Below are 24,892 nucleotides of genomic sequence, written 5' to 3'. Positions count from 1 at the left end.
TCTGAATTTTATCAGAGAACACAATTCAATTCTAATTTCACCAGAGAAAATATTTATTTCATTGAAATGCAAGAGTTTGAATATTTTAGTAGTGTTCTGTCGTGGTTTACCTTGTCACAGAATGGTTTACCATGTCACAGTTACATTCTCTTGATTTTTCAAAGTTCATTTTGAATTTCTTTCGTTGAAATGCAAGAGTTGGAATATTTCAGTAGTGTTTTCTTGCGATTTACCTTGTCACAGTTACATTCTCTTAATTTCTTAATGTTTATTTTGAATTTCTATCATTGAAACGCAAGAGTTGGAATATTTCGGTAGCGAATTTATGTCAAATCCAGGGATCAATTTTTTTTTTTTTTTTTTTTTTTTTTAAAAGCTTGTTTATTTTGAATTTGTATCATATTAGTTTAATGGAGTTATTTACTTTTCTTTGAAAAACTTATTTTTTGGAAAAAGTATTTTTTTTTATTTTTATAATTAAGAAACTGAATTACAAAATCAAAATTAAATTGCATTTACTACTTTTCATTTAAACTAATGCATTTTCTGTAAAAAAATTTGAAATTATTTCGTTTAAACTATTGCAGTTTCTATTAAAATGTCTGAATTACAAAATCAAATTAAATTGCATTTACTACTTTTCGTTTAAACTAATGCGGTTTCTATCGACACACACATAGAGACGAGACACGCACAGGTGTGTGTGTAAGTTTTTATGTGTGTGTGTAAGTTTCTGTGAGTGTGTGTGTGAGTTCTTGCGTGTGTGTGTAAGTTCTTGTGTGTGTGTAAGTTTTTGTGTGTGTGAAAAAACTAAAATAATGTTTTGATTGACTTTGCTTTGCACCTTTCCAAACGAGCGGGGATTCCCCCCAGGTTCCTACACATTGCAAAAAAGTGAGCAGTACGAAAACTCCACGTTTTCAAGCAGACTGTTTTTTTAGACAACACCCATTTTTTAGGGACCAATCAGAGACAGCGGCACCCACAGATATGACACACACATAGAGACGAGACACGCATAGACAAGACACACAAACAGAGTCATAGTGAGAGAGATATCCAAAAAGTTGGGTTGATCTAGGTTCACTTAGAGTGGCGCGCCACTCTAAGTGAAATTAGAATTGAATTGTGTTCTTTGGTAAAATTCAGTAAAGAACTTGAACTTTTCTTCACTTCGCTGAGAAAATTTTAAATTGAACTAGAACTTTTTTATCTTCCTTGAAAATATTCACAAGTATGGTATTACTTTTTCTATCTTCCACCGAAAAATTTAGAATTGAACCTTAAATTTCTTTATGTATTTGTGAAATAAAGAACTGAAGTGGAAGATTTATATTTTCTCTGGTGAAATTAGAATTGAATTTTGTTCTTTAGTAAAATTCAGAAGAGAACTTGAGTTCTTCTTCACTTCGTTGAGAAAATTTTAAATTGAACTAGAACTTTTATCTTCCGGGAAAATATTCACCAGTATGGTATTACTTTTTCTATCTTCCACTAAAAAAATTTAGAATTGAATTTTAAATTTCTTTATGTCTTTGTGAAATAAAGAACTTAAGTGGAAGATTTTTATTTTCTCTGGATAAATTAGAATTGAATTGTGTTCTTTGGAAAAATTCAGTATAGAACTTGAAATTTTCCTAACATCTTTGATAAAATTTAAAATTGAACTAGAACTTTTTATCTTCCGTGAAAATATTCACAAGTATGGTATTAATTTTTCTATCTTCCACTGAAAAATTTATAAATGAACTTTAAATTTCTTTATGTCTTTATGAAATAAAGAACTTAAGTGGAAGATTTTTATTTTCTCTGGATAAATTAGAATTGAATTGTGTTCTTTGGTAAAATTCAGTAGGGAACTTGAACTTTCCTTGACTTCGTTGAGAAAATTTTAAATTGAACTTTAAATTTTTTCATCTCTTTGAGAAAAGTCGGAACTGAATTTAAGAAAATGTAGAATTAAAGTGAAACTTTCTATCTTCATAGAAAATAATCACAATCATAGTATAAGTTTTCCTATCTTCTATGAAAAAATATAGAACTGAACTTTAAATTTTTTATGTCTTGGTGAACTTAAAACTGACGTGGAAGCTTCACCTAAAAATTACTTAGAAACCTTAGCTCAGAAAAGCCTGAAATATCCAACTACTCATCCCAAACTAGAAGTTTCAGACAACAAACACCTATAAGGGACTAAGAATCCTAGCTCTGAAAAGTCCAAAAAGCAAACTACACCTCCCAAATCATAATTTTCTGAAAGCACACACCTATGAAATGCTAAGAAATCTAACTCAGAAACGTCAAAAATCGCAAACCACTCATTCCCAAATCATAGATTTCAGTCAACACACACCTACGAAAGGCTAAGCAATCCAGCTCAGAAAAGTCAAAAAATAGCAACCCACACATCCCAAATCATAGGTTTCAGACACCACATACCTACGAAAGACTAAGAAATCTGGTTATGAAAAGTCGGAAATAGCAAAAATCACACCGTCAGATTCAGCGTATCAGAAAACTCTATTACACAGCTTTCAAGCTCATATTTGCAAAAATCTGAAACTTTGTATTTTTTTTTTTTGCCAGAAGAAAAATACGCGAATGTAGAAGTTAGTTTCGTAAGTTAATTTGTAAAGAGATCCATTTAGCAAAAGAAAAGTAAAATTTTTATGCAAATAAAAGCTGCATTAACTAAAAAACGATCAGAAATTAAATAAAAAAAAGTTTTTTTAAAACTGAAAGTAAAGGAGCGCCATTAAAACTTAAAACGAACAGAAATTATTCCCTATATGAAGGGGACTGTCACCCTCCTCATCGCATCGCTCTTTACGCTAAAGTTTGACCTTGTCTCACAACTTTATTTTTTTTTTAAACAATAAAAAACTTTAGCGTAAAGAGCGAATCCTTATGATTTCAAATATATCAGTTTCATCAAGTTTACCTATACCGATCAAAAGTTACGTGCCTGAGAAAAATTTGCCATGTTTTCGAAAAAGGGAGAAAACACCTTCTAAAACTCATAGAACTTTAATGAAAATCACACAATCAGATAACCCTACTATAGAAGTTAAAAGCTCCTATCTGGAGACTCAGTCGAACGGAAATTAAAAGTTCCAATGTCCTTTTTAAGTAAGCCAATAAAAAAATGGAGGGCAACTAGGCCCCCCCCTCCCACGCTAATTTTTTCCCAAAGTCATCCGCCGTGACATCGGACTTAGATAAACCCCGTTGATAGCACGAGCCGGTGAAATTTAACCCCCCCCCCCAAAACTCTCACACTCTTTGTAACACGCAAGCTTTTCATTCAAAGCAGAAAAATACATCATGTTAGGAAAAAGCTTTATTTCTGAATGATAATGAACTGTTTTTCAAAACAATTAAAACTTGTAAACATACATCTTGAGGAGAGATTTTATTTACATAATAGAAAAAAGTTTGCTTAGACGTTTATATCGAATATAGTCGTCATATTCTGATGATTCTGTATTGTTGGAGGGGAGGGGGGGGGGCTAAGTCCCTCTGAAATATGAATTTACTAGTAAAACATTTTTTTTAATTTTATTTTTTTGGGGGGGGGGGGGAAATAAAAGAATTAAAATTTAAAAAACATTTAAAATTGAAAAATACATTTTTTTAAAAAGTTAAAAATATATGTTGTAGTATAAAAAATGTATTAAAATATAATGAAAATTGGGATGTAGTGTATTGACATTATATCGGTTTTTTTTTTTTAAATTGAGTACATTATATCTTGACAAGGTTTTTTAGAAAAATGACCAATCAAGTTATTATATTGTACTAACCACAAACTTTCTCTAATCGACTGAAACATACAAAATCAATGTTATAATAAAAAACATGTCTGCCAACCCACATAGGGTTCATTGTAATAGGTCACTGACCCGTGGTAAGGCATATTACGCAATCACGTTCAGTGGTAATTGGGCACTTACTACTTATATTTAGGATATCCCTGTTTTATTATATATTACAAATGTCTCCTAAATGAGGGGTTCATTGTCAAAATTTTCTTATGAAAAAAGTCAAAATTTAACTTAAAAAGTAAAACGCTGAGGGTTGGCAATCCCAACATATTCAGAGTAATTCTACTTATGATATTAAAATTAAACAAAATTGATCGAAGATTTTTTTTTTCAATGAAAGTGTAGAGTGGCGTTGAAAAGAATTTAAACGTTTCGGATAGATTCTAAAGTCAGATGGTAACTGCCTCAACATTTAAGTCAAATATTACCCATGTTCAGAGGGTTCTAAGTTTAAGTTAAAGAAAGTAATTTTTGTCTTTTTCATGCACATAATCCCCTATAATAGCTGGGACACAAAATCTTAGATTCTTCAAAGCAAATTGGTCTTCCACATTTATAGCCGAAAGAATATAGTCCAACTTTATTCGCATAGCCTTTGGGGCAAAAATTTTGAAATCAATGTTTCTGGAGTGCTTTCACTAATTCACTTATAAAGAGATAAGGGGTAGCCATCGGAGCGTCCTTCAAACAATTTTTTTTTTATTATTTACAAATAATTTCCTTCATTTTCTATCCTTGTAAATATCATCAGGCTAGGTGACCTTTTGCAGATGAAGGATAACATATTCCCAGAAATTGTCCTTTTCGGCCCCCCATTTAGAGCCAATCAAGAGGCAGGCCGTTCCCAAATAGGGTGGGAAGATACGATTAGAAAGGATTTGAAAGAAAGTGGAACTTCTCGGGAAAGTGTAAAGAGTGAAGCTTTGAACAGATTAGGATAGGGGAGGAGCTTGCCCAGTTTGTTGGCCTCAGTCGGCTTGGTTGCAGTGAGTTTTTAGTAATAGCAGTAGAAGTAAACATCATCAGAAATATGGCATGAAAACATACTTTAGAACAGTTTTCCCTTGGCTTCCCTGTTAGAAAATAAAATTGATTTGGAAGCAGATCCTTGAATTCCTAGGCATGCAGGCTGTGAAGTCACCATGACCGCAAACTTCTCGCGAAATGGGGCTGAAAAGAAAAAGGACAAATGAAGTTGTAAATCCTCACAATAATTCACACTTTCAACAACTATGGTTCGTTGCACTTGATATGAATGACAATAGTACCCCAAAAACTTTCTTTCTCGCTTAAAAGCTTTTTCAAGCAATGCTATTTTTGTGATGTATATTTTGATATATTTTGATGAACATTACGAACTTATTCATTTTCCCTTTTTGTAAACATTTTTGCGACCGTGGAATTATGAATGTAGCTTTGTAAGTTTTTCCCCCGTCACTTTGGTGTTTGAAAATGACATTTACTGTAAGGCGAATTTGGGAAACAAACAAGGGAGATACAGCTTTGGATGATACGTTTTATGAAAACATCTGAACTTAATCAATCTTTTATTGTACTATTTTTCAAATTCACACCTCGCGAAGTCGAGGCTGGGAAAAAACAATGTATTCAAAACATATATAATATTTTTATAATTTATTCTTCTCATTATGAGGAGAATAATTCTTCTCATTAAGAGCACTTTAACCTTTAAGCTTGACGAAACCTGGACCAGACCTTACCAGAGGCAACGCTATAGCGTTGCCAATAGTAAAGAGCCATAAGGCTTTAATGTTATATTATTGATTAAATAAATAAAAAAGTTTTGTTTACAAAAATTCAAGAGCGAAGCTATATCTTGAGCAGACCAAAAAAAACTAACACAAATTATAATGAACAATGAATTAAAAGTTAAAAGAAACCAATTTTAGACTTGATAAAAACTAAAACCAATAATAAACTTATAATGTACGAAAAACAAAACTGATATTCTACTCAGAGTCAAAACGAACAGAAATTGCTAGTTATATGAATTGGGAGGTCGTCCTCCTTGTACACCAATTATTATTATTACTTTTTAAACGTACTCCAATCTCATTTTTTTATTTAATCTCTGTTTGTTCTTATTTCCTTTTTCTAAACATAAAAAATAAAAGACTGAAGAAGAAATAATAAAATGTCTTTAAGATAAAGCTTGAGTTAGTTACGATTTTATTTGAAGGCCCTAATTGAATGAGCAATTAATATTGTCCTGTCCCTAAGGGGCCAAATTAAAAAATAATATTAATCTGAATCTATGCAAAAAGCAAATTTCTTAATGCATATTTTTTTTCTTGCCTTTTAAGTAAAGAGTAAATGATAAAATCTTTTAGTTTTTTTAAGTTTATATTTGGGACGCTTTTACCCCAAGAAGTATTTAAAGAGTCCCTTTGTCATTGTATTGTCACAATCGTCAAATAGACTACAGATTAAATCCTACATTAATTCCTTAGCAGTTCAGGTCGTCTTTGAATGGTCAATTAATTAAAAAAAAACTTTCCGAAAAATAAGTTTTTCAAAGAAAAGTAAAGGCCATTTTAAACTTAAGCTGAGCAGATACAAATACCTTTTAAAATCAAAACTCAAAAGGACCATAAATTCCTATTTAAGAATAAATGAAACACAAAACGACCAGAAATTAAATAAACAATCATAGCGAAGACATACAACAATTAATAACATAAATGAATAAATAGATCTTAAAGCGAGTAATGCTTGGATTGAATATGAAAATCAAGCTTAAAACGAAAAAAAAAATATTTTCCTATTGAAGTATAAATGAAACTTGAACAGAAATCAAATAAACAAACGAACAGAAATCAAATAAACAATCAAAGCAAACAAACATACAATATATATAATGTATATTAATAAATAAATCTTAAAACGAGTGAAACTTAATTGAATATGCAAATCAAGCTTGAAACGAACAAAAATCACCACAAACAAGAGTTTGGGTATGACCTCCTTCTCTCACTGTAAAAGTCTAAAACCTACTGCTTCATTGGCGCTATTCTGAAAACCAATTTTATTACAAATATTTTTTTTTGTACTTAATATTGAAAATAAACATTAAAATTATAGTAAAATTTTAAACTGATGAGCTTTCAGCAATTAATATCATTTTACATCAAATATTCAGTTTAATTTATTTTTATTAGTTCTTTCTAAAGTTGTACAAGACGAATTAAATTTCACTACAAACAAGAGTTTGTATACTGCCCCCCTCCTTAACTGTAAATAAAAACCAAAAGCCTACTGCGTCATTGGCACTTAACTGAAAATGCAAATATATCACAAATATTTTCTTTTCCACTTCTTACAGTACTGAAAATTAAAATACAATTACAGTGAAATAAATTCTTTAACTGATGGATCTTTCAACAATTAATATCATTATTCATCAAATGTTGAATTCGATGTTGTTTATACTTTCCAAGACTGTTCAAGACGCATATAGTTTTCAGTAAAGCGCCAATGACGCAGTAGGTTTTAGACTTATACAGTGAGAGAAGGATGCCATACCCAAACTCTTGTTTGTGGTGATTTTTATTCGTTCAAGCTTGATTTGCGAATTCAATTTAAGTTTCACTCGTTTTAAAATTTATTAATTAATTTGCATTAATATTATATTGTATGTTTGTTTACATTGATTGTTTATTTAATTTCTGTTCATTTTAAGTTTCATTTATACTTCAATAGGACGATATTTTTTTCATTTTAAGATTGATTTTCATATTCAATCGAAGCATTACTCGATGTAAGATCTATTTATTCATATATATTATTACTTGTTGTATGTTTTTGCTATAATTGCTTATTTAACTTCTGTTCGTTTTGAGTTTCATTTATTCTTTAATAGTAATTTCTGGGCGTTTTGAGCTTGAATTTTAAAAGGTATTTGCATCTGTTGAGCTTAAGTTTAAAATAGCCTTTACTTTTCTTTGAAAAACTTATTTTTCGGAAAGTTTTTTTAATTAATTTTTGTTCGTTTTTGATTGCAAAAAAAATTCAAATTTTTAAAAATTCCTGATTTCAAAATCAAACTTAAAAAAATATATAATATTCATCAAAGTATCAAAACTGATATCAAAGTAACAATATCAAAGTGAAAAAAAGCGTTTGTGTCAACCTCGGAGTTTTTATTATCTGATGTTTGAACTATTTTTAACAAAATTGCTATCTCAAAATTTTTATCAGATAAGTTTAGGGAAAAAGGGCATCGGGGGGGACTAGATTAAGCTTCGGTTTCTTTTAAATCTTTAAAAGTGAACTAGAACTTTCTATTTTCAATCAAATGAGCCCTCTCTGAAGTTTATACGAGCAACCCTTTTATAAAAACCATATATATCCCCAGAGTATTACTTACAACGCCTATCCTTGGGCCCGGGGGGGTTGTGTCGACCGTGGAGTTTTAATATCTGATGGTTGAACTATTTTTAACAAAATGGTCACCTGAAATTTTTATCTGATGGGTTTATCCATCCGATGCGCAAAAAGGCGTGGAGGGCGGGAGGGGTTAGTTGCCCTCTGATCTTGTTTCAATCTGAGAAAATGAACTACAACTTTTAATTTCAATTCAAATGAACCCTCTCTGAATTTTATACGAGCATACCTTCCATAAGAACCATATATGCCCCCAGAGCAATACTTACAACGCCTTCCCCGGCCCTGGAGGGGCGGGGAGGGGTGTGTTGACAAAGGAGTTTTTCTTATCTAATCTTTGTTGAACTATTTTTAACGAAATAACTATACGTAAAGGTGTTTTTGTTATATGATCTTTCAACTATTTTTAACAAAATGGCTACCTCAAATTTCTTATCAGATGTATTTGGGGAAAAAGGACATGGGGGGCCAGTTGCTCTCTGATTACTTTTGACTCTTAAAAAGGGTAGGCTACTAGTACTCTCGATTTCCAATCGAATGAGGCCCCTTTGAAGTTTATAGGACGACCCTTTCTATATGAAGTGCCTCTGAGAAAAAAAATAAATGGAGTATCAGAGGAGGCTAGCTGCACTCCGATCACTTTTGACCCTTAAGAAATGAATTACAATTTTCAATTTCCTATCAAATGAGTCGTCTATTAATTTTATACGTCTATCCCTTCCATAACAACAATATATACCCCCAGGGTATTATTTACAACGCATATCCCCAGGCCCTGGGGGCTGTGTTGACACCGAAGTTTTAGTTATCAGAACTCTGAAGTATTTTTAACAAAATGTCTATCTCAAAATTTTTATCTGAAGGATTTAGGGTGTGGAGGAGGAGGGGGGCTAGTTGCCCTCTGATCTCTTTTGACTCTTAAAAACTGAACAAGAACTTTCAATTTCTAATCAAATGAGCCCTCTCCGAAGTTTATACGAGCATCCCTTCCATAAGAACTTTATATGACCCTAAAGCATTACTCATTACGCCTGTCTCAGGGCCCTGGCGGGTGCCGTTGTCACAGGAATTTTTCTTATCTGACCTTTGAACTATTTTTAATGAAATGGCTATTATAAAAATTTATTCGATGGGCTTTGGGAAAAAAGAGTGGGGGGGGGGGGGCTAGTTGCCCTCGGATATATTTTGAATCTTATAAATTGAAATAGAACTTTCAATTTCCAATCAAATGAGCCCCCTCTGAAGTTTATACGAGCATACCTTTCATAAGAACCATACACGCTCCCAGGAAAACACTTAAAACGCCTGTCCCCCGGGCTCTGGGGGGTGTTTTTGTTATCTAATTTTTGAACAATTTCCAAAACACTGGCTATCTCAAAATTTTTAGGGGACGGGTTTGTGGAAAAAAGAGCGTGGGGGGGCTAGTTTAACCCTCTTAACTCTTAAAAAGTGAACTAGAACTTTCAATTTCCAATCAAATGAGCCCTCTATAAAGTTTTCACGAGCATCCCTTTCATAAGAACCATACATACAATTAGGGAATAACTTAGAACGCCTCCCCCTGTGCCCTGGGGGGTTCTATTGACATCGGATTTTTTCTCACCCGACCTTTGAACTATTTTTAACAAGATGTCTATCTCAAAATTTTCATCAGATGGGGTGGGGGATAGCTGCCCTCGGATCTCTTTTGAGTATTGAAAAGTGAGCTCAAACTTTCAATATCCAATCAAATGAGCCCTTTCTGAAGTTTATATAAGCATTCCTTTCATACGAACAATATATGCCCTGGGGCATAACTTATAACACCTGCCCCCGGGCCCTGGGGAGCTGTGACGACAACTGAGTTTTTGTTATCTGACTTTTGAGAAATTTTTAACTTAATGCCTATCTCAAAAGTCTTATTGGATACATTTGGGGAGAAGGGGCGTGGGGGGCTAGTTGCCCTCCAATATCTTTTGACTCGAAAAAAATTAACTAGAACTTTCAATTTCAAATCCAATAAGCCATCTCTGAATTTTTTACGAGCATCCCTTCAATAAGAACCATATATTCCCCAAGGGCATAACTTACAACACCTATCTTTGGGCCCCCGGGGGGTTGTGTCGACTGTGGAGTCTTAATATCTGATGGTTGAACTATTTTTAACAAAATGGTCACCTGAAATTTTATCGGATGAGTTTATCCATCCGATGCGCAAAAAGGCGTGGAGGGCGGGAGGGGCTAGTTGCCCTCTGATCTTTTTTCAATCTGAGAAAATGAATCACAACTTTTAATTTCAATTCAAATGAACCCTCTCTGAATTTTGTACGAGCATACCTTCCATAAGAACCATATATGCCCCCAGAGCAATACTTACAACGCCGTCCCCGGCCCTGGAGGGGGGGGTTGTGTTGAAACAGAAGTTTTTCTTATCTGATCTTTGAACTATTTTTAACGAAATGACCATACGTAAAATTGTTTTTGTTATATGATCTTTCAGCTATTTTTAACAAAATGGCTACCTCAAATTTTTTATCAGATGTATTTGGGGAAAAAGGACTTGGGGGGCAAGTTGCTCTCTGATTTCTTTTGACTCTCGATTTCCAATCAAAAGAGCCCCCTTTGAAGTTTATAAGACGACCCCTTCTAGATGAAGTGCCTCTGGGAAAAAAATAAATGGAGTGTGAGGGGAGGCTAGCTGCCCTCCAATCACTTTTGACTCCTAAAAAGTGAATTACAACTTTCAATTTCCATTCAAATGATCCCTCTAGGAAGTTTAAACGAGCATCCCTTCCATAACAACCATGTATGCCCCCAGGGCATAACTTACAACGCCTACCCCCAGGCCCTGGGGGGCTGTGTCGACACCGAAGTTTTTGTTATCAGAACTCTGTTATCAGAACTATTTTTAACAAAATTTCAATCTCAAAATTTTTATTTGATGCATTTAGGGCATGGAGGAGGAGGGGGGCTAGTTGCCCTCCGATCTCTTTTGACTCTTAAAAAGTGCACAAGAACTTTCAATTACAAATCAAATGAGCCATCTCCGAAGTTTATACGAGCATCCCCCCCATAAAAACTTTATATGACCCTAAAGCATTACTCATAACGCCTGCCTCCGGGCCCTGGTGGGTTCCGTCGACACAGGATTTTTTCTTATCTGACCTTTGAACTATTTTTAATGAAATGGCTATTATAAGATTTTATCCGATGGGCTTGGGGAAAAAAGGGTGGGGGGCGGGGGGCTAGTTGCCCTCGGATATCTTTTGACTCTTAAAAATTGAACTAGAAATTTCAATTTCCAATCAAATGAGCCCTCTCTGAAGTTTATACGAGCATCCCTTTCATAAGAACCATATACGCCCCCAGGACAACACTTACAACGCCTATCCCCCCGGCTCTGAGGGGTGTTTTTGTTATCTAATTTTTGAACAATTTCCAAAACACTGGCTATCTCAAAATTTTTAGGGGACGGGTTTGGGGAAAAAAAGCGTGAGGGGGGGCTAGTTTAACTCTCTTAACTCTTAAAAATTGAACTAGAATTTTCAATTTCCAATCAAATGAGCCCTCTATGAAGTTTTTACGAGCATCCCTTTCATAAGAACCATATATACCCTTAGGGAATAACTTAGAACGCCTTCCCCTGTGCCCTGGGGGGTTCTATTGACACCGGATTTTTTCTTTCCCGACCTTTGAACTATTTTTAACAAGATGTCTATCTCAAAATTTTCATCAGATGGGTTGGGGGATAGCTGCCCTCGGATCTCTTTTGACTATTAAAAAGTGAGCTCGAACTTTCAATATCCAATCAAATGAGTCCTCTCTGAAGTTTATACAAGCATTCCTTTCATACGAACAATATATGTCCCAGGCATAACTTATAACAACTGCCCCCGGGCCCTGGGGGCTGTGACGACAGCTGAGTTTTTGTTATCTGACTTTTGAGAAATTTTTAACTTAATGCCTATCTCAAAATTCTTATTGGATGCATTTGGGGAAAAGGGGCGTGGGGGGCTAGCTACCCTCTAATATCTTTTGACTCGAACAAATTTAACTAGAACTTTCAATTTCGAATCAAATGAGCAATCTCTGAATTTTTTACAAGCATCCCTTCAATAAGAACTATTTATTCCCCAAGGGCATAACTTACAACACCTACCCTCGGGCCCTGGGGGACTGTGTTGACCCCTGAGTGTTCGCTATATGGTCTTTGAACTATTTAAAAAAAATCTACCTCAAAGTTCTTATCGGATGGGTTTGAGGAAAAAAGGGCGTGGAGGGGGGGGGGTTAGGGGCTATATGCCCTCCAATCTCTTTTGACTCTTAAAAGTGAACTAGAACTTTCAATTTCCAATCAAATGATCCTTCTTTTAAGTTAATACGAGCATCCCTTCCATAAGACCAATATATGACCCCAGGGCATAACTTACAACGCCTGCCCCAGGGCCCTTGTGGGTTGTGTCAACACCGGATTTTTTGTTATATGATCTTTGAAATATTTTTAACAAAATAGCCGTCTTGAAATTTTTATTGGATGCATTTGGAAAATAGGTTTTAGGGGGTGGGGGAGCCTGGTTACCCTCCAATATCTTTTGACGCTTAAAAAGTGAACTAGAACTTTCAATTTCCAATCCAATGAGCCCTCTCTGAAGTTTATACGACAATGTTGTCTATACAAAACCTTATATGCCCCCAGGGCATAACTTACAACCCTTGCCGTGAAGGCTGTGGGGAAGTTGTCAACCTCAAAGACCTAATTTCCAGAACTTAAAACTACGTTTAATAAAATGGCTGTCTCAAAATTTTGATTGGATGTGTTTGGGGAAAAGGGGGGCCTGAGAGGGTGTTAGTTTCCCTCAAATCACTTTAGACTATTAAAAAGGGCACTAGCCCTTTGAATTTCCAATCAAATGAGCCCTTTTTAAAGTTTCTACGACAACGCCTTCAATAAAAACCTTATATGCCCCCAGGGTATAACTTAAAATTCTTGCCTTGAGGGTTGTGGGGTAGTGTCCTTCTCAAAAACATATTTTCTATCTGTAAATCAACTACGCCGAACAAAATGGCTATCTCAAAATTTTGATTGGATGGGTTTGGGGAAATGATGGGGGTGGGGGGGGGGGATAGTTGCCCTCCAAAAACTTTTTACTATTAAAAAGGGCAATAGCCATTTGAATTTTCAATAGAATGAGCCTTTTTTGAAGTTTCTACGACAGCGCCTTCTATAAAAAACCTTATATACCCCCAGGGCATAACTTAAAACCCTTGCCCTGAGGGTTGCGGGGGAATGTCCTCCTCAAAAACATATATTCTATCTAGAAATCATCTACGCTGAATCAAATGGCTATCTCAAAATTTTGATTGGATGTGTTTGGGGGAATGATGGGCGTGGGAGGGGCTAGTTGTCCTCCAATCATTTTTGTCTATTAAAAAGGGCACTAGAACTCTTGATTTCCAATCGAATGAGCTCCCTTTGAAGTTTCTAAGACGACCCCTTCCATATGAGGTGCCTCTGGGAAAAAAAATAAATAAATAATAAAACATTGAAGCCGTATGGCCTTTGCTATAGGCAACGCTACAGCGTTGCCTCTGATACAGGCAAATTGCTGGGTCTCAAAACATTGCAAATTTCATCCTACTTTTAAAAAACAAACAAATAATTTAACATTACAGTTTGTAGCTTTTTGCATAAAACTTGTAGAAAAATCTAAATCGTCATTAAGATAAAAAAAAACAAAACAGATTATAGCTATTTTAATAAATATTAGATTATATGATTAGATTATATGATAAAAATAAGATATTAGATTATATGATTAATTAGAACAAAATATATTGACACTTAGCGTATTTTAAATTAGAATTGAAATTTAAATCGGTCATTAATTTTCACATCGCAAGACTTTTATTAAAGTATTCAAAAACACCTTGTGTGGAAAGTGGTCACTCATCATTTACTTGACTTCTAGAAATAGTCTAAAGCTTTTAAATTCCTGTTATTGGCTTACCCTACTCTCACGTTTCTATGGCCATCCATCCTATATAAACAAAATTATATATCGTGAGCATAAAGTATTCTTGTATTTTTGGTGGTAAATATCGTACTTTGAACGTTTGTTTGATTTTGCTGAAAAAAAGAAATTTTTGCCTTTTATAAAGGAAAAGCTTATTTGAAGCACATTTCGAGAATCATCAAAATTAACAATAGACATAAAATATCACAGAGGGTGGAAGTCTTTGGAACAAAATGTGCCATTTTAATAACGCCTAAACGTCTTTCTTGGTTTGAATGTCAGATATGTATTTCAGAAAGGAAAACTTAATAGTAAAATAAATTTCTTTGGAAAGCTTTTAACACCACTAATTCTCTGCTAACAGAGAATTATAGATGTTGGGAATATACACACTTTGTATTTTGCCTAGTTTAACATCCCCCTTTAAATATCGTGACAGTTTCAACTAAATATTGTAGACTATTCCTGGGATACTTCTGATACATCCTTTTGACAACTTGCTCGTACAGAGTGCGTTTTTATTTAGTTCAAAATCCCCCTAAATATTCCCTGAAAGTTTCAATATTCTACCTTTAGCCTCAGTAGTAGTAGTCACAGCAATAATAGTAATAGTATGAGAAGTAGGAGCAGTTGTAGTTGTAGCGGTAGCTACTAGTAGCACTATGCACAAAGTGCTCCCTAAAAGTTTAACCTTACTATCCTTAACCTTAGTAAAAGTAGTAATCCTATCAGTCGTATTGTAGCAATGGTTGCAAGTTGCACATAGTGCCTTTTGGTAAGTACATTACCCCCTGAGCATACCCTTGGCCAATTAATCACCCCCTGATATTTCCCTTAAAGTTCCAACTTGATATCCTTAGTCATTCTTGAAATTACCCCCTTTGGACAGCTAGTATGCCCATAAAATGTTTTGACTTAGCTCATCTTTCCACACAACTTTCTCTGAAAGCTTCACTTGATTGCACTTTGTCTTTTTGAATACCATAGGTAAAACATGCTTTCTTTCCAATGACAAATACTATATATAAAGAATGGGCAAATTGCAAAAATTACAGCCCTTGCTCTGAGGGCTGTAGGGCTTGACATCCCTAACATCCTCAGAGACATAGTTGCTGGACCTTTCAACTATGCTGAACACATTGGCTATTCAAAATTTATACTGTATTAATTTTAAGAATTAATGGGCTTGGGAGAAGGCTGCTTGTATTCCAAATCCTTTTCACTCTTAAAGAGCACTAGAACTTTTTGTTTCGTGAATGAGCCCTTTAAAAGATTTAATGGTAGTGCTGCGCTACCTATGGTATTGCTTATACGCCCTTTTGAAAACCTGCATGCATATAGGTTTCTCTTTTAATTGAATCCCCTCCCCTTAGTTGAATCCAGTTCCCTAAAAGTTCTAACTTAATATCCTAAGCCTAATGAGTTAAAGAAATCGTAGTCACAGTATTAGTACCATACACATATTGCCTTTTTGTTAGTTCAAAATCCGTTTCAACATTCCCTGAAAGTTCCAGCTTAATAATGTAAGTCGTTCTTGAGATTTTGCCGTTACACTGATTTGACAGTATAAATGCTTATATTTAGTTTTTATATTGTTCAACATCCACCAGGACACTCCTTGAAAGCTTTGTCTTAATATCTTTAGCTTCAACAGTAGCAATAGTCGTAGTAGTAGCAGTAGTATTAGTGGCAGTATACACATAGCACATTTTTTTTACAACATGCCCCTAAACACACGCTGAAAGTTTCACCTTAAAATCATAAAGTCTTCCCGAAGCATTGATGATGCGTCCTCTTGACGACCTGTATCCGCATAGTGTGTTTTATTTTAGTTTAACAATGTTTCAACATTACCCGAAATTTTTAGTTTAATACCTTTAGTTTTAGTAGGATTAACACTACTAGTAATTGTAGTAGAAGTAGTAGTAGTAGTAGCAATAGAATTAATAGTAGCCTTAACTTCAGTAGCAATAGTAGTAGTTGCAGTAATAACAGTAGCAGTAGTCACAGTGTAGTAGTAGCAGTGGTAATAAAAGTAGCGGTAGTAGGATGTAAATATTGACCCTTGGTTAGTCCAACATCTCCCAAACAAGCCCTGTAAGTTTCAACTTGACACATCAGGTCGTTCTTAATTTATTGCTGATACGCCCTTTTGACATCCTGCAGGCAGATGGCGTAATGTAATTCAGTTCAACTTGTCCCTTCAGTATTCCCTGAAAATTTTACCCTCATACACTTGGCAATAGTTGTTATAGTAGTAACAGTTGTAGTGGTAGGAACATTAGTAGTGCTAGTTGAAGGACTAAGAGGGCTATTAGCAGTAATAGCACTAGCACTAGTAGAAGCAGCAGTATTGACATCTTGCTTTTCGGTCAGATGAACATCCCCTCATCAAGCCTTGGAGGCTTCAATTTCATACAATTAGACATTGCTATGATGTTGCCGATATGCTCTTTTGGTAACATGTGAATTTGTAGTGAGTTTTAGTCTAGTTGAACTAGTCTAGTCTAGTTAGTCTAGTCTTAGTAGTAGTTGCAATAGAATTAGTAATGGTAGCAGTAATAGCTGTAGTAGTAGAAGTTGTAGCGTTTATATATAGCCTTTTGGTCAATTGATCTTCCCCTTTAACCATTTCTTGAATCTACTAACTTAATTTCTAATCCATTCCTGAGATACACCCTTTTGAAAATCTTCATGCACATAGTGTGTTTTGATTTAGTTTAAATTTCCCCTATATATTCATTTTCTAATATTCACTTGCATACCCATAGTCTTAATAGTACTGGTGTCATAGGCAGCGCGATAGCCCTGCATAAGTAAAGAACGATGTTGGCAACTTGTATTATTTTCTTTTATCTTTTAATCCAAGGCACTTCGTATCGAAGGATTGTCGCAGAAACTTTGAAAAGGGCTCATTCGATTGGAAATCGAAAGGGCTCGTGCTTTTTTTAATAGTCAAAAGTGATTGGAGGGCAACTAACATTCTTTCCACGCCCAACATTTCTCCAGACACATTCAATCAAAATTTTGAGATAGCCATTTTGTTCAGCGTAGTTGAAAAGTCCGGAAATTAGGTCATTGAGGTTGTAAGCTATGCCTTGGGAGCATATGAGGTTTTCATAGAAAGTGTTGTCGTAGAAACTTGGAAAAGGGGTCAATCGATTTGAAAATGAAAGGACTAGTGCCTTTTTTAATAGTTGAAAGTGATTGGAGGGCAACTAACCCCCCTGTCACACCCACCATTTCCCCAAACACATCCATTCAAAATTTTGGCATTCTGTTCAAAGTAGTTGAAAGGTCCGGAAATTATGTTTTGAGGATGACACTCCCCCACAGCGCTCAAGCCAAGGGTTATAGGTTATGCCGTGGGGTCATTTAAGTTTTTTTTTATAGAAAGGGTTGTCGTAGAAACTTCAAAAAGGGCTCATTCGATCGGGAACTGAAAAGGCTAGTGCCCTTTTTAATAGTCTAAAGTGATTGGAGAGCGAATAACCCCCCTCTCACGCCCACCTTTCCCCCAGACACATCCAATCAGAATTTTTAGATAGCCATTTTATTCAACGAAGTTGAAAATTTTGAAAATTAGGTCTTTAAGGATGACAACACCCCCCCCCCTCACAACCCTCAGGGCAAAGGTTGTAAGTTATGCCTTGAGGGGAATATAAGATTTTTATAGAAAGAGATGTTGTAGAAACTTCAGAAAGGGCTCATTCAATTGGAAATTGAAAGGGCTAGTACTCTTTTTAATAGTCGAAAGTGTTTGAAGTGTAACTTTCCCCCCTCTCACGCCCAATGCTTCCCCAAACACATCCAATCAAAATTTTGAGATTTCCATTTTGTTTAACGTAGTTGAAATTTCTGGAAATTAGATCTTTTAGGATGAAAACCCCCTCGGAGCCCTCAGTGCAAGGGTTGCAAATTATGCCCTGGGAGAACATAAGGTTTATATAGAAAGTTGTTGTAGAAATCTCAAAAAAGGCTCATTTGATTGAAAATTGAAAGGGCTAGTGCCCTTTTTAATATTCGAAAGTTAAAGAGAGTAATGAAACCCCTTCTCATGCCCAACATTTCCCCAAACACATTCAATCAAAGCTTAGAGACAGCCATTTTGTTCAACGTAGTTGAAAGTTCTGGAAATTATGTGTTTGCGAATGACAAACTCCCCAGAGCCCCCAGGGCTAAGGTTGTAAATTATGCCCTGGGGGCATATATGGTTTTTATAGATAGTGTAGTCGTAAAAACTTCAAAAGGGGCTGATTCAATTGGAAATTGAGAGGGCTAGTGCCCTTTTTAATTGTCAAAAGTGATTGGAGGGTAACTAACCCCACCCGTTCTGGAAATTAGGTCTTTAAGGATGACACCCCCCAGCCCTTAGGGCAAGAGTTGTAAGTTATGCCCTGGGGACATATAAGGTTTTTATTGAAAGCGTTGTCGTAGAAACTTCAAAAGGGCCTATTTGATTGGAAATTGAAACGGCTAGTGCATTTTTTTAAATTTGAGAGAGATTGGAGAGCAACTAACACCCCTTTCACGCCCACCATTTCCCAAAACACATCCAATTAAAATTTTGAGATAGTAATTTTGTTCCACGCAGTTGAAAGTTCTGGAAATTATACTTTTGAGCAGGACACTCCCGCCACAATCTTCATGGCAAGGGTTATAAGTTATGCCCTGGGGGCATATAAGGTTTTTATTGAAGTATTTGTCATAGACACTTAAAAAAGGGCTCATTCGATTGGAAATTCAAAGGGTTATTGTCTTTTTAATAGTTGAAAGTGATTTGTGGGCAACTAACCCCCGTCTCACGTCTACTTTTCCCCAAATAAATCCAATCAAAATTTTTAGAAAGCCATATTATTCAACGTAGTTGTAAGTTTTGGAAATTAGGTCCTTAAGGATGACAACCTTCCCCCTCACAGATCTCAGGGCAAGTGTTGTAAATTATGCCCTGGGGGCATATGAGGTTTTTATAGGAAGCGATATTTTAGTAACTTCAGAAAGGCTCATTCAATTGGAAATTGAAAGGGCTAGTGCCCTTTTTAATAGTTTAAAGTGATTGAAGGGCAACTTATCCCCCTGTCACTTCCAGCATTTTCCCAAACACATCCCATCAAAATTTTGAGATATTCGTTTTGTTCAACGTAGTTGAAAGTTCTGGAAATTAGGTTTTTTAGTATGATAACCCCCTCAGAGTCCTCAGTGCAAGGATTGTAAGTTATTCCCTGGGGGAATATAAGTTTTATATAGAAAACTGTTGTAGGAATTTCAAAAAGGGCTCATTTGATTAGAAATTGAAAGGGCTAGTGCCCTTTTTAATAGTCGAAACTGAAAAGAGAGTAATGAACCCCCCTCTCAAGCTCACCATTTCCCCAAACACATTCAATCAAAGTTTAGAGATATCCATTTTGTTCAACGTCGTTGAAAGTCTTGGAAATTATGTATTTGAGGATGACAAACCCCCCAGAGCCCCCAGGGCAAAGGTTGTAAGTTATGCCCAGGGGGCATATAAGGTTTTTATAGATAGCGTTGTCATAGAAACTTCAAAAGGGGCCATATGATTGAAAATTGAAAAGGCTAGTGCCTTTTTTAATAGTTGAAAGTGATTCGAGAGCAACTAACGCCCCTCTCATGGCCACTCTTTCCCCAAACATATCCTTTCAAAATTTGAGATAGCCATTTTTTGAACGTAGTTGAAAGTTCTGGAAATTAGGTCTTTGAGGATGACAACCCCACTCACAGCGCTTAGGGTAAGGGTTGTAATTTATGCCGTGGGGGTATATAAGGTGTTTATAGAAAGTCTTGTTGTAGAAACTCCAAAAGGGTCCATTCTATTAGAAATTGAAAGGCCTAGTGCCCTTTTTAATAGTCTAAAGTGATTGGAAGGCTTGACATTTTTATAGTAAAGATCGATGCGGGTACAATGCATTATTATTTTTGTTTTGTTTGTTTTGACCAGGCCATTTCGTTTCGAAGAATTTGTCGTAGGAACTTCGAAAACGGTTCATTCGGTTGAAAATAGAAAGGGCTGATGCCTTTATTAATAGTCGAAAGTGATTGGAGGGCAACTAATCCCCTTCCCACGCCCACCCTTCCATTTGCCCATTATGTTTAAAAACTAAATTTTACCTTACGATTAAATCAAAATGCACTGTGTTAATGCTAATTCTCAATAAGGCATCTCAGCAGTATCCCAAGAACGACTGAGGGTATCATGCTCAAACTTTCGGGGCTACTTCTGCTCTTAAAATTAAACCAAATCAAAATAGCGTAAGTTTATCCAAGCTATCAAAGAAATTAAACAGATTTTCTTGCGAATGGTATCAAGTTTTCCATTTCATGTCAACTTAAGGGGGTATGAAACTAAATTAAACGCTACTACTTGTGTCCCGATTTTTAAAAGGGCGTATGTTGTTAAAATTGCTAAAAAAAATTTCTTTAGTATACACATAGCATGCCTAACTATAAAGTCTTCAAAAAACGAAAACATTTAAACTATTATTTTCTTTTCCCTGAAATGACTATGTCAATATAAAACGAACAGAAATTAATTAAAAAAACTTTTTCCACAAAATAAGTTTTTTAAAGAAAAGTAAAGAACTCTATTAAACCAAAAATGAGCAAAAATAAAATCAAATAATCGACCAAGCGTGAAACTACAACAAATCAGCCTCGATAAATAAATGAAACCCAAAACGAACAAAAATTACAATAAATAACCAAGTCAAACTCAAAACGAGCAGAAATTAGCATGAGTAGGTCTCAAAACCCCTATGCCTTCCCAAGGTCAGAACATAATTTGCACTTTACTGAAAAAAATACAAATGAATGTGCATTGTCGGTTTAATATACATATACTTATATTTAGTAATCCAAATGTTAATATTATTTGATTTATTAAAGTTATAAAAGTAAAAACATTTATATTTTTTCAGTAAAGTGCAAATTATGTTCTGGCCTTGGGAAGGCATGGGGGTTTTGAGCCCAACTTATGTTAATTTCTGGTCGTTTTGAGTTTGACTCGGTTATTTATTGTAATTTATGTTCGTTTCGGGTTTTATTTATTTATCGAGGCTGATTTGTTGTAGTTTCACGCTTGGTAGATTATTTGATTTGATTTTTGCTCATTTTTGGTTTAATGGAGTTCTTTACTTTTCTTTCTAAAACTTATTTTCTGGAGAAAGTTTTTATAATTAATAATAATAAAAATTGAAGCCGTATGGCCTTTACTATAGACAACGCTATAGCGTTCCCTCTGAAACTTTATCTGCAACACATTTTAGTTTAATAGGTATCATCATGCTAAGTAATTTTCTTCTACAGAAATCAAGCTAGTTCCTCTGTAATTAACTTACTCCTTATCATTATCTTTCTTTTACAGCGGTTTGATTAGAATTTTTCCTAAAATAACTCGGTTCTACTCCTTTTTCAAAAGTAATGTTCATAATAATCAGTATTTGTATCTACTTTCCCACCATCATTTTTATAAACTCATTTACCACGGTATCAGCACCTGGATCCTTATTACTCTTTGATCCTTTTAGTACTGTCTCTATTTCTTCCTTGTTAAAAATATTCTCCTTCACTCCCAATTTGTCCAAATTTTTATTATCTTTTAAATCACCTCTTACAACTTTTATCACAGTTTAGCACGTTCTCAAAATGTTCAACGAGACTCTCTTTACCACTTTCATCATTACAAATTGAGGTACTGTTCTTATGTTTAAGTAAAAAAAGACAAGACTCGTGATTGGCAATTTAAAAAAAAATAGTAGCCAACATACATGGCATCCATCTCACATCACCTTAATCCATACTTTAGTGCATTCTCTACTTCCATTACATTCCTCTTTTTTCATAAGATCTGTCACTCTGAAACTTCTTTTAAGAACAATTTTTCTCTTCTACGAAGCTCAACGTATTTGTCCTATTATTCCTATGTAGTTTTTTAGCTCTGCTCACTAAGACATCCTATCCAAATTGGTAAACTATTTTTCCAAGATTAATCCATTCCTCTTCTGCATTTTCAAATTGTAATCTCTCTTGCTTCATATTCAACTGATCTTGGCAGGATCTCCTCAAATTGTTGTCCCAAAGCTTACTAACGTTATAACTACTTTGGCCAGTTTTTATTCTGTGTACTTAAAAGATATTAGCTATTTGGGGATTGAAGTGCTTGTTTTTAATTAATCTAATTAGAATTTTTTAAGAAATGAAGGGTTTTGTTGCTACAAGAAATTGTACTAAAATTGTAGTAAAGGTAGCTTCACGGGGTGTTTTTTTTTTTTTTTTTTTTTTTTTTTTTTTTTTTTTTACAGGATTCCTTTTGCCTAGTTAATCTAATTTTTGGGCTTGATTTGAGTCTAAAATTCTATTTCGGATTTTAAATAATACTAATTTTTCCAATAGGAGATTATTATTTTTTTTTGTTTTTTTTGGGCTGATAAGGATTCATACAAGTGCATTTTAGACCTTGAAAATTTTGGAAATGGAGACTTTAGATTTTTATAGTTTTAAGATTTTTGGGTCCTTTTACAAGCTAACGTAACTTTTTTAAGGTTTAAATAAAATTTGTCACTGTGTTCTAGGTTGACGGTTACCGCGTCTTGTCCTATGAACTTGCAGTATTTCCCGATGGATAGGCATTTATGTGCTCTGGAACTAGAAAGTTGTAAGTTGTTTACTTTTGAATATATTTGAATTTTTTGAAGTATAATCAAGAATTTAAGTATCTCAGGTAAAATGGAAATTGATTGAAACAGGAACGGAAAATTATTATCAGATAAGATAAAACCATAAATTTCTTATGGATACAGCAAATAAGCAGCAAAGAGAAAGAAGGGAAAAAAGAGTGATAGAGACAGAGAGATACAGAGAATGACAAAGAGATAGAGAGTGAAGGGACAGAGAGGGAGAGATATATAGAGAGAAAAAGAGAGAAATGAAAACAATTTCTCGGACTACAAAGCTATAACCCTACTGTGACGGCACCGCCTGCTTGATTGGATATGATTTACGGATTGTGCTTTGGACTATTTGCGATTGCGAGGTAAATTGTGCACTATCGCGGAAAAGCTGATTCTGAGCCCTGTCTTGAATTTCCTGAGTCGGTCTTTGACTGATGGGGTCAAACAAGAGACAATTCAGAAGGCAGCTGTTGCGTTTTTCGATCACGATCAAATTATACAAGCAAAGAAGATTCTATACACAGAGTTAAGTGTTACATCGCGAGTTATGATTCATGCTAGGGATGAAGAGAACATTCTTCATATGTGTAAGAACCTGGTCTCACAGGATAAGCAAAATGACAGTATCCCAAAATTCGTGATTTTAAACCCAGGTGACGTTCCGACTGTTGGTGAGGCTGTCAATTCTAAAGTTGTGTCAAAAGCTAATGAACTGTCCAGAAAACTTGATGGTTTTATTACGTGCGTCACTCGTCCCTCAGCAAGTGCCCCTCCCTCCTCAGCCTCCCAACCAAACCAGACCCCCAAGCCTTTAATTGCAATGATTCTGAAAAATCCACAAAAAGACCTGAAATATCCATCTGAGCGTAAAGCGTATATAGGCAATCTATGCCCTACTTCTGGTGGTGATATATGTGAACTCAGGCGTCAAAAAGATGAATGGAAGCTTGTCGTCTCGTCGAAGAAAGCTGCGAATCATATAGCCAATACTGTAAAACGTTTTGATTCCAGTCTAAATCTCTCTGTCAAAGAATCACTCTTCGTTGCCGTTCTGAAGCAAGTTCCAGGGGATTTAAATGACACAACACTTAAAGACTTAATCCCAAAGTGTAGCAAAATTGGACAATGCGGAAAGTCTCGTGTGTTCAAAGTTTATTTCCAAACTCGTGCTAACCGAGATCAATTTCTAAGGGACTCTCTGAAAATTAGATATAAGAGACTACCGGTTCAAGAATTTGTTTTCATGGCCCCATCACTGTTTTAATTGCCACGTGATGGGCCAGGTAGCTATGAATTTCTTAAACAGTGCTATCTGCTCCAAATGCGGTGCCAGTGACCACAACTCGAACTCTGACTCTCCCTGCAAGAAGAGTCCTTTCTGTGTAGACTGCAAAGTTCCTGGGCATACTTGCTACAACGTTAGTTGTCCTAAAAATCGCAAGGTAGTGAATCCATGAGCTCATCAGTTCGGTTTCTATCCTGGAACATCAATGGCTCTTTTGCGAATAGACTTCCTGCGCCTAATGCTTTTTGTGCAGATTACATGATAGTTTTCATACAAGAACATTTCCAAACTAAGTATAGGGAAAATTTAATTAAGCTGCAGAAGCCCTCGTCTTACTATGTACCTGCTTAACAGCGTAAGAACAGAGGCAGGCCGTCAAGGGGCCTCAGAAATTTTGTGTGTGTTTCCCTTCACCGCGAACAATCCTCATTAGGAGTATATTTGGTGATCGGGCTATAGTGGTTCATAGGGATTCCGATTTTACTTACATTCCAACTTCATCTCATACATCTAATCTGAATCACAACGCGATATCTTGCAACCTCGAGACGGAACAAGTTTCTGTTTTGAGTGAATACCAGCTATCAGATCTTTTCCCCATTTCATCTTACATTATTATTTACACACCACATCAACACACGCACTTAAATAATCCTTAAATACCTCCACTTTTATGGGATTGGTCAAAAGCTAATAGTGAAC

The 24,892-nt window shown here is 35.2% G+C and overlaps 1 protein-coding gene across 1 annotated transcript in view; it reads left to right on the top strand.

The window, feature by feature from the left end:
• The window catches only part of Rdl (Resistant to dieldrin), a 469,434-nt gene that overhangs the window by 198,715 nt on the left and 245,827 nt on the right, over positions 1–24,892 (top strand). Inside the window, exon 4 of the mRNA XM_089099501.1 lies at positions 22,807–22,889. Within this exon, the coding sequence (XP_088955627.1) occupies positions 22,807–22,889 (83 nt within the window). The remainder of the gene's footprint in view (positions 1–22,806; positions 22,890–24,892) is intronic.

The sequence above is a fragment of the Artemia sp. Qi Xiang Cuo genome, chromosome 2 (genome assembly GCF_049724085.1).
Source record: "Artemia sp. Qi Xiang Cuo chromosome 2, ASM4972408v1, whole genome shotgun sequence".
Lineage (NCBI taxonomy): Eukaryota > Metazoa > Arthropoda > Branchiopoda > Anostraca > Artemiidae > Artemia > Artemia sp. Qi Xiang Cuo.
The sequence above is the reverse complement of the archived record's forward strand: the minus strand, read 5'-3'. Positions and strand labels throughout refer to the sequence as shown.